At 63.0% G+C, this 14,478-nt stretch overlaps 2 protein-coding genes across 2 annotated transcripts in view; both read left to right on the forward strand.

Moving 5' to 3' along the window:
- Nucleotides 1–2,169, forward strand: part of TEKT4 (tektin 4) — a 5,166-nt gene extending 2,997 nt beyond the window's left edge. The window contains exons 4-6 of the mRNA XM_008570572.1: nt 57–279; nt 962–1,116; nt 1,953–2,169. Of these exons, the coding sequence (XP_008568794.1) occupies nt 57–279; nt 962–1,116; nt 1,953–2,169 (595 nt within the window). The remainder of the gene's footprint in view (nt 1–56; nt 280–961; nt 1,117–1,952) is intronic.
- A 7,330-nt stretch (nt 2,170–9,499) lies between these two features.
- C1QTNF8 (C1q and tumor necrosis factor related protein 8) lies at nt 9,500–10,764 on the forward strand. The gene is made up of 2 exons (XM_008570573.1): nt 9,500–9,710; nt 10,214–10,764. Exons 1-2 carry the CDS (start codon nt 9,500–9,502, stop codon nt 10,762–10,764), a joined length of 762 nt encoding a protein of 253 aa, XP_008568795.1.
- The last annotated feature ends 3,714 nt before the right edge of the window (nt 10,765–14,478 follow it).

Consider the following 14,478-nt stretch of genomic DNA (forward strand, 5'->3'; position numbering starts at 1 on the left):
AGGCCCCGCAGCCGTCGGCAGGCGTCCCCCGACCGCGGCACGCCCCCCGCCCGCAGCGCCTCCACGCCTGAGACGTGGGCCAAGTTCACGCAGGACAACCTGCAGCGCGCGGAGCGCGAGCACCTGGCCTCGGTGGGCCTGCGGGCGCTGGTGGACCACGTGCTGCAGGACACCGCGGAGGACCTGCGGCTGCAGTGCGACGCCGTGAACCTGGCCTTCGGGCGGCGCTGCGAGGAGCTGGAGGACGCGCGCGGCAAGCTGCAGCGCCACCTGAGCCAGGTGGGCCCCGGGGGCCGGCTGCTTGCGACCTCTCCATGCTTGTCACCCCCAGGCCTGTCCCCCTTCCGCCCCGCCCACCTTGAGGGACCCAGAAGCAGGCGTCCACACCTCTCTGGACTCTGGTTAAGCAAATGTCAAACCAGGTGACATTGGGGTGGTCTGCTGACCAGGTGTGAGGCAGAGGATAGAGGGTGGAGGTGGGGCGCATGGGGCCTAGGGTGGTGTCTCCGCCAACTCTGGCCAGGGCCAACAGGCTCTGACTCTGGTTCTCAGCATAGCCTCTACTGCTCCCAGTCCCCTGCATTCTTGACCTGGTTTGGGGGCCTGGTGACCACCGAGGCTGGGGCTCTCAGACCAGGGCTGGGGGCTCTCAGTCCAGAGCTAGGGGACAACAGGCTGTGTGCGCTGACTCACCAGAGCCCTCTGGGTGACCTTGGAGGGCTCAAGGGTCCATGCACATTCTCCCTACTCCACGCCTCCCAGAGAGTCAGTAGACAGGGTTGCCCTGCTGGACACAGCCGCAGTCCTGGGGTGCCTCCAGCGGGGGTTCAGATGGCCCAGCCAGGCAAGGAGGAAGGGGCTGGCTGGGCCTTTCTCATATACTAGGGTGGGATGTTGGCACCCTCCTTGCCCCAGGCCCAGGCCAGGCCAGCTCGGGCCCACGGGCACCATCCTGCTGCAGACGCTGCGGGAGATCACAGACCAGGAGCAGAACGCTGCGGCGCTGAAGCAGGCCATCAAAGACAAGGAGGCTCCCCTGCGAGTGGCCCAGACCCGCCTGTACCAGCGCTCACACCGGCCCAACGTGGAGCTGTGCCGCGATGCCGCCCAGTACAGGTGCACCAGGTGGCCCTGTGCACCATCAAGCACCCCAATCCATCTCCCTGGCCTCCCTCGCTCCCATAAACACCCCCACCCGCACACGCCCCGAAGAAGCTCACAGGAGAGACTCTGGCGGCAGCCAGCAGCCTCGCATGTGCATATGCACAGGCACTGGACACTGGACGCAGTCCATGGAGTGGGCCCGAGAGTGCTGGGCTCTGACACTGGGATGCCACTTCCCACATGGCGTGCCCTGCCCCGTGCTGTCTAGTCCTCCTGGTGAGGGATCTTGGGGTCTGACAGGCTGAGCTCCCTGAGTCCACAGGGCTGCTGGGCCCAGCCCTGCCCCACAGGCCACCACCCACACCTCTGACTTGGCAGGCATGACCCGTATCCCTGGCTTGAGTCAGGGGTGGGTCATGACTTCTGTTCTCCTGGTGTGTCGACTGCCCAGTTGTCCTTCTAAGCACAAGTACCCTCTTCTTCTCTTTCCCGGTCTCTCAATTTATTCAAGAAACTTGGCACCTCCAGACACCAGGGAGAGAAGCGCTAAGGTCCTGGCCAGCCTGCGCTGCTACTGCTGGTTACTGCCACGCAGTGGCGCTGTTGCACTCGGGAGCCCCCTCCCCCGCTACCTGCTAGGGCTCCACTCACTCCACGCAAGGACCCTCCCACTCGGCTCCCGGGGACCCATCAAGGGGCGCACGCCCTCTCCTACAGCGTTTTAGGGCCCCTTTTCTGGTGGGTGTCCCTTTGGGGTCCTTCTACGACACCTTGGCAAGGAACTCCTGCCCGCCCAGGGTCCCCAGCGTTTGCAGCCCCGACTCACAACGCCCCCCAACCCCGCACAGGCTGGTGAGCGAGGAGGAGGAGCTGAACATCTCCCTCACAGCGCTGAGGGAGAAGCTTCTGGAAGCAGAGCAGTCGTTGCACAACCTGGAGGACACACGTCTGAGCCTGGAGAAGGACATTGCCGTCAAGACCAACAGCCTCTTCATAGACCGCCAGAAGTGCATGGCCCGCCGCGCCCGCTACCCCACCGTCCTGCAGCTGGCCGGCTACCAGTGACGGGGCGGGCCCGGCCAGGGACGGGACCCATCCTGCATTCCCTGTCCCCGGCCCCCTAATAAAGAGCATGTTAGCTATCTGCACGTGGCTTTTCCCAGGCTGGGGCCCCTGGTTGCTGTCCCTTTGGGCAGGCCTCTCAGTCCCCTGTGCAGCCAGGACCCCACTGTCCCAACCCACGGGAGACGAGGGCCAGGAGTCCCTGAGCCTTGGAGAATGTGTCCAGCCCAGAGCTGGGACACGCAGCTTTCCCTCCTGCCCCCACCAATCCCTGCACCCTGAGGAGTCTCAAGGCCTCAGGACACCCTCTAGGATCACAGCGTCACTCTCTCCTCCCCAGGCACCCCAAGGGGCCCCCAGCCTCAGCTCACATGCCTTTTGGGAGGGAGTACTCACTCTGCCTGAAGCCCCACCTGCTGCTGAGCAGATCTGACTCAGGGAGGGAATCTCCAGGCTGAGCTCTCTGGGGCAGCCCCTCCCCGTTCCCCAGGTCAGTGCCCACCCCCAGCCCAGGCCAACTCCCACTGCCAGGGCACACCGGGCTCAGATGGGGAATCAGCAGGGTTGCAGGGAGCTCTCCTTAGCAGCCCCCAGGAAGAAGGTCTGCTCACACCCGAGCATGTGTGGGTGGGGGGTCCCCTCTCTGACCCTCTCTGAGACCCAGGCCCACTGGACTCTTGTCCCAGCCTGGAGGAGTCAGGGGAGGGGAGAGGTACAGGCCTTGCCACCCCCACCACCTGCACAGGAACACCTAGCCCTGGGCTGGGGGCTCCTCTGAGCAGTGTAGGGTCAGTGAGGTGGAAATTGCTGCCGGGGGCACTAAGAGGAGGGGGCGCCTCTCACATGGAGCTTACTCAGACCTCTGGGGTAAGCTCCGAGCATGGGCCCCGCTGCCCTCCAGTCTCCCAGCCTCCCCCCCACACCTGCTGGCCATCTCGTCTCCCACCCCCCAACCCCAGAAACCACTGCTGGAAAGGAAAATCACCATCCAGGCCCGGCCCTTCGGCTGCAGGAGAGCGATGTTGACCCGGCAGGCATGGACGCCCGGGGGCAGAGCCGGAAGGCTGGAGAGTGTTCTTGGGGACCATCACCAGCCTGGATAGGGGACGTTTGGGCGAGGCCATGTATGAGCTGGGGACAGGGAGGGGGCCATGGTCTGAACATGTTCCCTTCAAGCTCATGTGGAAGCCTGATCCCCAAGGTGGCAGGGTGGAGTTGGGGGCTTTGGGGACATGACCGTATTGCTAGGGCCCTGCCCTCATGAGTGGATTAATGGATGGGTGGGTTATAATGGGTGTGGACTGGTGGCTCTATGAGGAGGGCACATGAATGCGCTCTTGCTCAGCCCTAGCAATATGGTCACGCTCAGGGTGACATGTGACACCCTGCACCAATACGGGACTCTGCAGAGGGTCCATGCCAGGAAGAAGACCCTCACCACATGTGCACCCAGACCTGGGGCTTCCCAGCTTCCAGAACTATAAGAAACAAATTGTTCTTTATAAATCAGCCAGGTTTAGGTATTCCATTACAAGCAACAGCAAACAGACTAATACAGGGGGCTTGCCAGGGCAGGGGCCTGGCTTCCGCAGCACAGGCCGAGGCTCGGAGGCTGGATGGGGGAGGGGGCCTCTCACCCTGAGCTCGTCAGATGTCACACTGCTCCTGGTGCCCACCAAGGCTGCGTCACTCCTCGGCCTCCTGGGGGAGGAGGTGTGTACAGTGGGTTTGTCAGGGAGGGCGCCCATGCCAGGTGGGGGTAACAGACTCAGGCGGCCCCTCCCTGATTCCTGCTAGGGATCACTTCCACACAGCTGCCAGGCCCCAGGCCCTCAAGAGATGGGGCTCGTCCCCCTCCTGCAGACAGAAAGTTGAGGCCTGTGGAAGCCCGTTGACAGTACCTGCCAGGCAGAGGTGGCAGGACACGCAGCCACGCCCCTCCCTGGTGCTGCAGACATTTAACTTGGTTCCTCAAAGCCCCTCGAGGACACCAGGCAGGGCCTGGGGCAGTGACCCACCCAGGGAACACTGTGGAACCATCTCCCCGCCTGGAACTGGGTGGGCACCCAGTGGGGGGGAGGAGGGCAGATGCCTATGCGACTCAGGAGCTGGGGGAGGTTTGTAATGGGGGGTCCACTCCCAGCCACCTTGGACATTGTGGCCAGAGAGGAAGGCAGGAGGGGTGGGGCTGTTCCCGCCCCTCCCCTTGTCCTGTGTCCAGAGCTCTGGGCAGACTGCAGCCCCTGAGGTGCAGCTCGGGCTCAGCAGCCAGGTCTCCTCCCAGGAGGGCCGGGTGCTTTCATGGAAGGCGGTGGTGGTGAAGTCTCCCTTGCTGTGCCCACCCAGCCCACACAAGCCAGCTGTCCCCTCCCTTGGTGGCAGCTCATCAGCAGGACTCTGTCAGGGAAGCGTCCGTTGAGAGGCTGGGGAGATAATAACACCACTCAGCCCCCATTATCCCTGTGGCATTGTCCCCATCAGCGCTGAGGGCCCCAAGGGTGGGGGCTAATGTGGAGCCAAGAGCAGGGGCGCAGGGAGGGGGGCTGGGAAGCTCATTATCTTTGAGGCTGGGCTGGTGGCACTGGCCTGGGGGAGGATGGTCCACAGCCTCCAGGGCTGGGCACACTTGTCTGGTAATTAATTGTCTGATGGCCGCCTGTGAGGCTGGAGATTCTGTCCCCTTGCAGAGACAAGTGAGCAGCCCCAGGCCACGTGGCAAATCCTCCAGGCTGCCTGGAAGGAGTTGGGAGAGGGAAGGCTATGAGAACCAACCCCTGTCCCCCTCCCAGGGCCATCCCGTTGCCACCAGCAGGGATTTGGCCCCTGCAGACGCCACGTCCGACCTCCCGCCCAGCCCCGACCAACCGCCATGCCAGGCATTATTCAAAACACTCGGCACGTCTTAACTCCTTTGGCCTTGTGGCAACCCGCGATGGGTCATACTACCACGTGTATGTTACGGCTGGAGAAAGGCCAGAAGCTCCCTTCCCCACCATCTTTGGTCTCACACCTGGGCCCCCACAGGCAGGCTGGTGACAACAGAACTGCTGGGATGATTCTCCAGCAGACTTTGACCCCGCCGGGCTCCATGACTCAGCACAGAGCCAGACACTGGAGCCACTCAGCCAGACCATGAGGAGCCACCCCCTCCTACTGAGTCCCCTCCTGACTCTCAGATTGTCCAAGCCCCTGCCCCCAAGGCCACCTGGATGCAGGCAGCTGCTGCTCACCCAGAGACCCCCTGTGGAGTCTGCATTGGCCTGGCCCCAAGCTCCCACCTGCTGTGGCGATCAGGTGCAGCTTGTTCCAGGAAGGCCCCTCAGCCACGGTCCTAGGGAGAGGGAGAGTGGCCAGAGACAATTCAGGCCACCACAGTGGGCAGGAGGGCTGATGTCCACCCTGGGCTGTCCTCAGCCCCTCCGCCTGTGTGGGGCCTATGCCCGTCTCCTTGGGTTAGAAGCCTGAGGATATAAGGAAAACTCAGGCATCCCTGAGACAGGCGTGTGACCCTTCCCGTTCCCTGCTGTGTCCTGTGGCTGTTACTAACGCCATTGGGGTAAGAGGAGAGGACAGACTCTTCTAGCTGAGAGCAAGGGGCAGGTGGGAGGTGAGGAAAGGGTGGTGGGTGGGGGGCCGAGCTGTAGCACGTCACCCCCTTCCCACTCCCCAGGCCATCCGTAACCACCTGAGAGACCCCCATGCCCTGAAGTCGGCCTCGTGCTCTGTCCACGGCACCATCCAGCCAGGCCTAGACACAGGTTGGATGTCAGGCACGACAGAGTCACCCTCCACCTCCTTCCAAGCCCCGCAGGTTTCCCCTGTCTGATCCCTCCCAGCCAGGCCACCTGGTCACTCACAGGCAGCAAGTGGCTGGGCCAGGTTCAGACCCCAGCACACCTGCTGCGGGGCCTGTGTCCACCCTCCTGGTGCAGTGGAGTCTGCGGTGACATTCGCCCCCCACCCCCTACCCTCCACATGGAGGCCAACTGCTGGGCTGGGGGTGGGGGAGCTGTCTGGCTTGTGCTAACAGATGGACCCCCTGCCCTTGTGAACATTAATAATGAAATCCAGGCACCCCACTGAGCCCTCCTGGGGTGGGAGGCAGCGAGGGGCACAGATGGCCCTCCTGTGACACTGCAGGATGTCCACTGTGGGCCACTGATCTCAGGACTGCATCTGAGCCAGAGCTATTTCTGTCCGAGGCCCATCATCCTCCCATGCTGAGTCACCCCATGCCCTCGCTGGCCACTCGCTCAGAGCCCATGGTGGCACTGGCACCAGCCCTGCTAGCCCTGCCCAGGTGGACGCCCCCCAGGCAGGCCCAGAGGCCCGGCCCAGGGACCTGTTCCTGGACATTCACCCCCCTTGGCTGCGCCTCATGTCCCCTGCCCGCCCTGCTCATGGGGAAGCTCTGCGGCCCTCCCTCTACACACAGGGCTTCGCGGTGAGCATCCATCTGTTTTGGGGTCAACTCTGCTGGCGTCACAGAGCACTAGGGAGAGGTACTGGGGACACACTGTGGGGCCTGGGGCGTGGCCAGAGCTGGGCCTTGTGTCTTCACCTGTGACAGGGATGCTCACAACCACTTCCTAGCTGCCATTGGTGCCCATTTCACAGGTGGGGACACCGAGGCTCAGAGCCGGGGACCCCCAAGGGCAATAACGGTGCAGGCACAGAGGTTCCCACAGGGATGTGGTGCTGGGCACCTGCAGAGCTGTCTCCTTGCCCTCCGGATCTGAGCTATGTGGAGATGACCCGGGGGTTGCAGGCACCAGCAGGGGTGGGTCAGTCAGTCGTGGAGGCCTCAGGTCTTCACCCCACCTGTGCCACCACACCCAATGGTGGGAAGACAGCTGTCCCCAAAGGAAGCTGCTAGGCCCTGGTGGGTGCCACTGCTTCAGAGTGAGCTATCAAATCCGAGGGGCAAGCAGCTTGGGGGAGCCCGGGAACCAGCTCCGGCTGGTGCAGCACTCCCCAGCCCTCACCAGGCCCTGCTTGACCTCAGCTTGGCATGCAGAGCCCCCCAGGCAGGGCTGCCCTGGGTCTCCCCATTGCCTCCCATCCTTCCCTCCTCCCTGGTCATCGGTATGGACAGCTGAGGGCCAGGCCAGGGTGGAGGAGCTGGGGGGAGAGCTGGACACGGGCTGTGCATGAATCAGCAGAGACAGGGTGAGCCAGCACCCCGCCCCCAGCCTGCCTTCACAGCCCCGCAGCTCTCTGCAACATTTGGTGCCTCCCCCAATAGGTGGCCTGGCTCCTGGGGAAACGATCCTTGTGGAATTGCCACGTCCCCATGCCCAGAGTCCGAGAGGCCGGCCCTCCCCTGGCCCAGGGTCAGAGCGTGGATGAGGCTGTGTGGGCCTGAGCTCTGGCTCACGGTGGACACAGCCCCCACTTGCCACCACCTGGGGGACCAGGAGTCATTCCTGCCGGGGGCTGTCAAGGGGCACCATGCTCATCCACTGAAAGTCTGGGCTAAATGTGTCCCTGGGAGGGACGCAGGGGTGGGGGCAGAAACCGCGGGGCCTGGCTCCATCTGCTGGCCCAGCCCTCACTCCCCTGCCAGAGGTGGCACCAGGTGGGTGGGTGGCTGAATCGGTCTGAGGCAGCATGGTGGCCCTGGTCTGGGTCCCCTTGCCAGGCTCCACCCAGCTGCAGTCGTCGCACCCCAGACGTGGCAACAACCTCGGTTTCCTCTGACAGAGGAGAGCCGCCAGCCCCAGGCACCATCCCCCAACCTGGCCAGCCCAAGACACCTGGGTCCCCAGAGCCACGCATGGGCACAGGGGGCCCGCGAGGCAGGCTGCACAGACCCTGTGGCAGGTGGCTGAGGGCAGGCCGGTTGGTGGACAGAAGGGCCCTGGAGCGTCCCGCCCGGGAGCTCTGTGCACTTGGCCCTAGGCCTGTTGGTCTTGGACGGCCCAGGGGAAGCCGCAGGCGCCCATGGGCATGAAAGGCTCTTTCACAGGCTGCCGGGGCAGTGAGCAGGAGAGGCCAGGCAGGCAGCAGCGCCCGTGGCCTGAGACGGTAACGGGGAACGGCGGGGCCCGGGGGCCGGGTGGGGGTCTTCACAGCCCCTGCGCAGGCTGGGCTCCCCTCTAGACCCCAGCAAGGGAAGCTGCAGCCCAGACTGTCTTCCAGGCGGGGCCGGGTGGCTGGAGTGCCCAGGACCCCAGAGCTCCAGGAGATGAAGTGGGGTCTCCAGTGGCACAGGCCTCCCTGTGGGGCCGCACCTAATGGACACACCCGTTCCTGTCGGGTTCCCTCCACAGGAGGGATCCAGGAAGGTCTTGTGGGGCTAGGGAAGTGGGTCATCGTCTGCTGGGCTCTGGGGGTCTCAACTGTCTGGGGTCAACCAGCCTAAATTGCCCTGGGCCACCATCCCCAAGGGCATCCTGGAGGAGGGCCCGGGTCTTCAGCCAGCAGATCCTGGCTACAGGGAAAATTGAGGACCCCAACCCCATTCACCCTCCCCTGCAGGAGACCAGCCCTGGCTAAGGCCTCACACCTGGCTTGGAGCCTCCAGATCCATCTTGGGGGGCAGGCCCAGGAAAGGTAGGGCCCACTTGCCAGGAGAGGAAATTGAGGCTCGTCCAGGGCAGCTGCTAGTCATTTACCTGGACTCATGCTGGCCCTGGCTCCCCAACCCCAACGAGGCGGTGCCCCGCCTACCCCTGGCACCTCTCCTGGGTGGGCTCTCTTGGGGCAGAGTGGAGGCCCAGGACTGGTGAGGACTGAGACCACCTTCCCCTCTGGGAGGTGGGAGCCACGTGGGGTAACTTCCCGAGGCCCCTCCTCACAGGCGCTGCCCTGGTTGCCCAGGATGAGGGGCAGCCCCAGCAGAAACTGTGCCTCCATGTGCTGCCCCACCAAGCCCAGGCCTCTGGCCCAGCCCTGGAGGAAGGCCAGTGCCTTTTCCTGTAGCCCCACAGCAGCCCCTCCCGAGGGCTCTGCTGACTACAGGTGGGGGTCTTGGAAGGCTGGCCCACCCTGAGTTTGTAGGGCTGGTTTAGAGACCCCTTTGCCCTGACAACGGCTATTCCATCTGCAAGTTGCGGAGTCCCTAGCTTTGGGGACCAGACTCCCCGTCTACAGGCAGCCAGGGTTCCTGCTGCAGCACAGAGCTAAAGCCCTGGGGAGGGGCGGGGGCTTCGTGGAACAGTGAGGCCCCCTGAAACCTCAGCTGTGGCCTTGCCCATTACACTCCCCAGCCCCATGTCCTGTCTCCCCGAAATAAGGGGCCACAGTGGGACTGCCGTGGGGTGTGGAGGGTCTAGCAGGGCATCTCCTTTTCAGTCTCCTCTCCTCCCTCCCGCTCCCAGGCCCTGATGCAATGGCAGCCCCTGCCCTTCTGCTCCTGGTGCTGGTGCTGCCCACCGATGCCTGGCATGGCCTGGGGCTGCCCCGACATCCCTGCGTGCACTGCTGCCGCCCAGCGTGGCCCCCGGCCACTGCCCCCGGCCCCTACACCCGGGTGAGTGGGGGAGACCCGTGGGAGGGGCTGCCCCGTGTGCGGCCCACAATCGACATCTCCATCCTGAAAGGTGAGTGTCCCACACTCCATCCTAGGAGGGGGGCACGGGCAGGGCCTTGGGAAGAGGGGCCAGAGGGCATGTCAAAGGAATGCTGGATGGGTCGCACTGAGGAGCCCCCAACTGCCTCCCTCGAGCAGGAAGCAGGCTAACCTGGGGTTAGCTGTGAGGCTAAGACTGTGAAATGAGAGGGCTGCTGAGGACCCTGGGGAAGGGAGGGGACAGGGTCCCTGGGCCTCACAGAGGCAGCCACCATGGGAAGGCAAGAGAGGCCTTATTGGTCTGAGAGCCCTCAACAGAGGCCGAGCCATCCCCAGGGCTGGACAGCAGGAGGTGCGTAGGTTAGACTTGGATAAGAACTTCCCAGTCTCCCCACAGTGCCACCTTTTGGGGAGTGTGCCTCCATGCCAGGGTGGGGCAGATTCGCGCCATCCCACAGACGCGAAAGCTGAGGCTCAAGGAGGTGGTATCACACAGCCAGCATGGCCCTGAGCCTGCAGCTTGCTCCCCTGCAGGTGAGAAAGGCCAGGCAGGGCTCAGAGGCCGCCCCGGCAGGAGCGGAAAGGAGGGCCCGCCCGGTGCCTGGGGCCTGCGGGGCCGCAAAGGCCAGAAGGGGCAGGCGGGGCCTCCGGGCGCCCCGTGCCAGCGCGCCTCCGCCGCCTTCTCGGTGGGCCGGCGCGAGGGGCTGCAGAGGGCCGACGGCCTCCAGGCGGTGCCCTTCGACACGGAGCTGGTGAACCTGGACGGTGCCTTCGACCTGGCCGCGGGCCGTTTCCGCTGCGCTGTACCCGGGGTCTACTTCCTCAGCCTCAGCGTGCACACCTGGAACCACAAGGAGACCTACCTGCACATTATGCGGGACCAGCAGGCGACAGCCGTCCTCTATGCGCAGCCCAGCGAGCGCAGCCTCATGCAGGCCCAGAGCCTGCTGCTGCCGCTGGCTGCCGGTGACACTGTCTGGGTGCGCATGTTCCAGCGCGACCGCGACAACGCCATCTACGGTGAGCCCGGGGACCTCTACATCACCTTCAGCGGCCACCTGGTCCAGCCAGCTGCCGAGCTCTAGCCACCGCACAGCCTTCGACGGCACTCTCCTGCAGAGGTGCCCGCAGCCCAACCGCAATGTCCCATGCAGGATGCCAGCCATGTTTGAGCACCGACTGAGCACTGGCATGCAGCTGGCGGGTCTGGGAGCAGTGGGGAGGGTGGGGGCACCTGTGTCCAGGATGGTTGGGGGCCAGTTGCCAACCCAGGGGTTCACCCTTGCGGTCGAGTGACCCTTCTGCTTATAAAGGGCTGTGCCAGGCACCACCGCTGTGTGAACATTTGCTTGTCACCTGCAGGCTTTGGGGTCAGAGGAAGACGCTGGTCCTCACAGAACCCAGATTCCAGCAGGAAACACAGCACACTCCCGGGGTGTCCGAGGGCAGCAGAGCCCTGCAGCGGCTGCAGTGGGGCGGGGGTGGGGGCGAGCCAGGCTGGCAGTCTTGTTCTCAGAATGAATACTGCTGGGCACTGATGGGCTGATGTGCTAGGGCTCATGAGGTCCCCTCATCTGCTGGAATGAGCTCAGGGCACCAGAGCCTGGGGGAGCCCCAGACCCACATGGGTTCACCTCACGCCTGGCTGTGTCTGTGGAGCAATAAGGGCCCCATTGGGAGTGGCAAGGACTGTGTTCCCCGTCCCTGCAGGCAGGAGGGTGTATGCGGATGTCAGCCAAGGTCACATCATGTCATGGGAAGCCTCCATCCGCTGAGGTCTCGGCTCCCCATCCTCTCCCTACCCTGTATCCCCCAGCACTCTAGAACCTCCATGACCTGGCTGGGCCTTCCTTGTGCCCTCTTCTTGCTCCTCCGGCCCATCTGCCTGCTCCAGTCACCTCCCTGGGCCTCCCTGGCCCCTCCCCCAAGGCGCCACTCCCTCTAATGGCAATGAGGCCGCCCAGTGTCCTGGCAGGAGTGGTGTCTGGAATTGCCAGGGCTTAGCTGAGCTGCCGCGATATTGGACTGTGTTGTGGCACTGGAGCTGCAGGCTGGCCAGAGCCCTGTTGAAGGGATGGTCCATAAAGCCACAGGCTGGGGCAAGGGAGGACCTTCTCACCCTCAGATGCATTGCAAGTGGCCTGGCCGGAGGCCCTGGGTGCTGGGGGGACACAGCTATAAGTCCAGCTATATGTCCCCCATGGCCCTCAGTACTGACACCTGGGAGGCCCCTGGCCCGGGACTGCCAGCTCGTCTGTCCCTCCCTGCCAGGGCCCCTGCAGGTCATGACATAAATCCCTGACCAGCTGGGCCCCATACACCCCCAGCCAAGGAAGGTTTCCAGAGGGACAGACTCCTTGCTTGGCCATGGGGACCACCCAGGAGGGTGGTGTCGGGTCTGGGGTTCTTTCTCAGGACAATGGCCAACTGCTAGGGGAAGGAGAGATGGGGCAGGGGCCATAGGCCCCCCAGATAAGGGGGACCCACTTGTCCCTCTCACAAACACACACTTGGAGATTCTCATACCCTCATCCTGCACGGGATGGAGAGGACGCAGCACAGCAACACTTCCCTGCGGCCGTGGAGTCCCCAGCCTGAAGGGTGGATGCTCAGTCATCCCGCAGAATCACAACCTGAGCTGAGGTTGGAGCCAAAGCCAGGAAACATCCCCACCCACCCATGCAGGCCCTGGGGGCAGCAGGCGGGGGTGGTTGGGCAGAGGGAACGGGGGAGGAGAGGGCAGGGCCCAGGGGTTGGGGGCCGCTGCCCTACCAACCTGACTCTTGGAAGTGCCTCCACCATACAGAGAGATGCCACCCCAAGTGGACTCTGGGTGCCCTGGCCAGCTGTCTCCACCTAGCGGAATCGTTTCTGTCCTGGGGGCAGAGGGCACCCTGGCCTGGACAGGTGGGAAACTGAGGCCTTGCCAGGGTCTGTAGAACCCCCAAGCACATATGGGGCTAGGAGCCATCCTCCCCATAGGCAGGGCTGGCGGGACCAGGCACAGCCCCCAACTGAGCCGGGAAGGAGGGACTGGTGACACTCCCATTTGCTGTCCACGCAGGGCCCGTCTGCAGGGGAGGGGGCTACCTCCCAGCAGCCCAGCCACGGCTCAGCCTGCAGCCTCCTGAGTCCACCTGGCTGCCCCACCTCCAAGTCGCACCTTGGATGTCTTTAGGGGGTGGCAGCAGGGCTTCTTGGGGGGCTTGTTACAGTCCAGGATAAAAGGGGGCTGGGATGGGTGTGTGGGCTGCTGTAGCTACGGCCCTGCTAGGGACAGGAGGGGATGTGGACAGGATCCGGAAAGGCCACAGGCCCAGTGTGAGGGGACAGAGTCCCAGGCCCCAGATCCCCCCACCCCCTGCCCATCCCTATCCCGTGGACCTGCCCGCCCAGATGCTGAGGTGGGCAGAGCCTTGGGCTGCACTTTGGCCCCTACGTCCTCTTATGGCTGGAATAGCTGGACACACCCAGGGTGCTTGGCAACCAGCAGGCACGTCAGGAGCCATCTCTGAGCACTAACTGGGGCCATGGTGGCAGAGAGGGCTCACTGTTGAGATAAAGATGCCCAACAGGAAGGGGGAGGGTCCCATACCAGGCTCCAGGCAGGGAGCTCCTGGGAATCCCAGACGATGGTTCCCTTTTCCAGCCCTGGACCAGCCACCTCGGTGTCTGTACCCTCACGTCATTGCAGAGAGCCGGCGCTGCCTGTCGGGGTGCAGGCGGCACCACAGGAGCCAGTCCTGGGTAGACACACCCCCTGCTCCAGGGCCCACAGGGCTGGGGAGATGGGGGGAGCCAGGCCCAGCCAAGGACCCAGACAGGACCACAGCCAGATCTGCCACCAGCCTGCCCACTACAAAGTACGGGGCTGGGCCTGTCCCCACTGCCGCAGGCATTGGCATGTGCTGATGTGAACATGGCTTGCACATGGGCAGAACAGGAAGGGATGCTCCAGTTTCTCTGAAGGTGGCAAAGGGCATAATAAACTCCAGCTGCTGTGAGTCCCTGAAGTTCTCAGAGAACTGAGAAATTCGCATGACATAAAATTTAGCATTTTGGAGTGAGCAGTTGAGTAGCACTTACTACAGTCACGGTGCTGTGCAACCCCCACCACTACCTAGTTCCAGAATGTTCCATCACCCCAGGAGACCTGCACCCAGGACACAGTCTCTCCCCACCCCCTCCCCCAGACCCTGGTGACCTAGTTATACTTTCTGTCTGTGGATTTCCCTGTTCCAGATGCCTCGAGTAAATGAAATCACATACTATGTGGCCTTTTGTGTCTGGCTTAGATCATTGAGCATTGTGTTTTCCAGGTGCGTCCACATTGCAGCGTGTGGGCTGAGTGATATTTCACTGTATGGATGGACCACATTTTGTGTACATTTTCATCTGTTGATAAACATTTGGGTTGTTTCCTCCTTTTGACTATTATGGATAATGCTATCACGAACATTTGAGTAAAACATTCATTGTTTAGCTTTGTAAAAATAGTGCTAAAAAGAACCTGGGAGAATAAATAGGCAACAGGATGCTAGGGAATTTTGGCCCAGCTCAGTTTTGGGTGGAGACTTGCCCTATTAAATATTAAAATAGAGTATAAAGATGTAATAATCAACACAGTGGCCACCAAGCAGAGATGGATGGAACTGCCAGAGCCCATCACCCCTGGGGGACAAGAGACCACCCTGTACACCAGGAAGGCAGGAGGCGGGAACGAGATGGGGGTATTTTCCATTTAAGATTCACATCATGTGCTGAGACAAACTCCAGTTAATAAGAGCCGTCAGCAATAT

This window comes from Galeopterus variegatus, unplaced genomic scaffold, assembly GCF_000696425.1.
Source record: "Galeopterus variegatus unplaced genomic scaffold, G_variegatus-3.0.2 Scaffold615, whole genome shotgun sequence".
Taxonomy (NCBI): domain Eukaryota; kingdom Metazoa; phylum Chordata; class Mammalia; order Dermoptera; family Cynocephalidae; genus Galeopterus; species Galeopterus variegatus.

Excerpts from the sequence above, each read along its gene's own strand:
- C1QTNF8 (XM_008570573.1), top strand. The coding sequence starts at position 9,500 with ATGGCAGCCCCTGCCCTTCTGCTCCTGGTGCTGGTGCTGCCCACCGAT. Across the intron at positions 9,711-10,213 it reads CGACATCTCCATCCTGAAAG|GTGAGAAAGGCCAGGCAGGG; the intron begins GTGAGTGTCCCA and ends GCTCCCCTGCAG.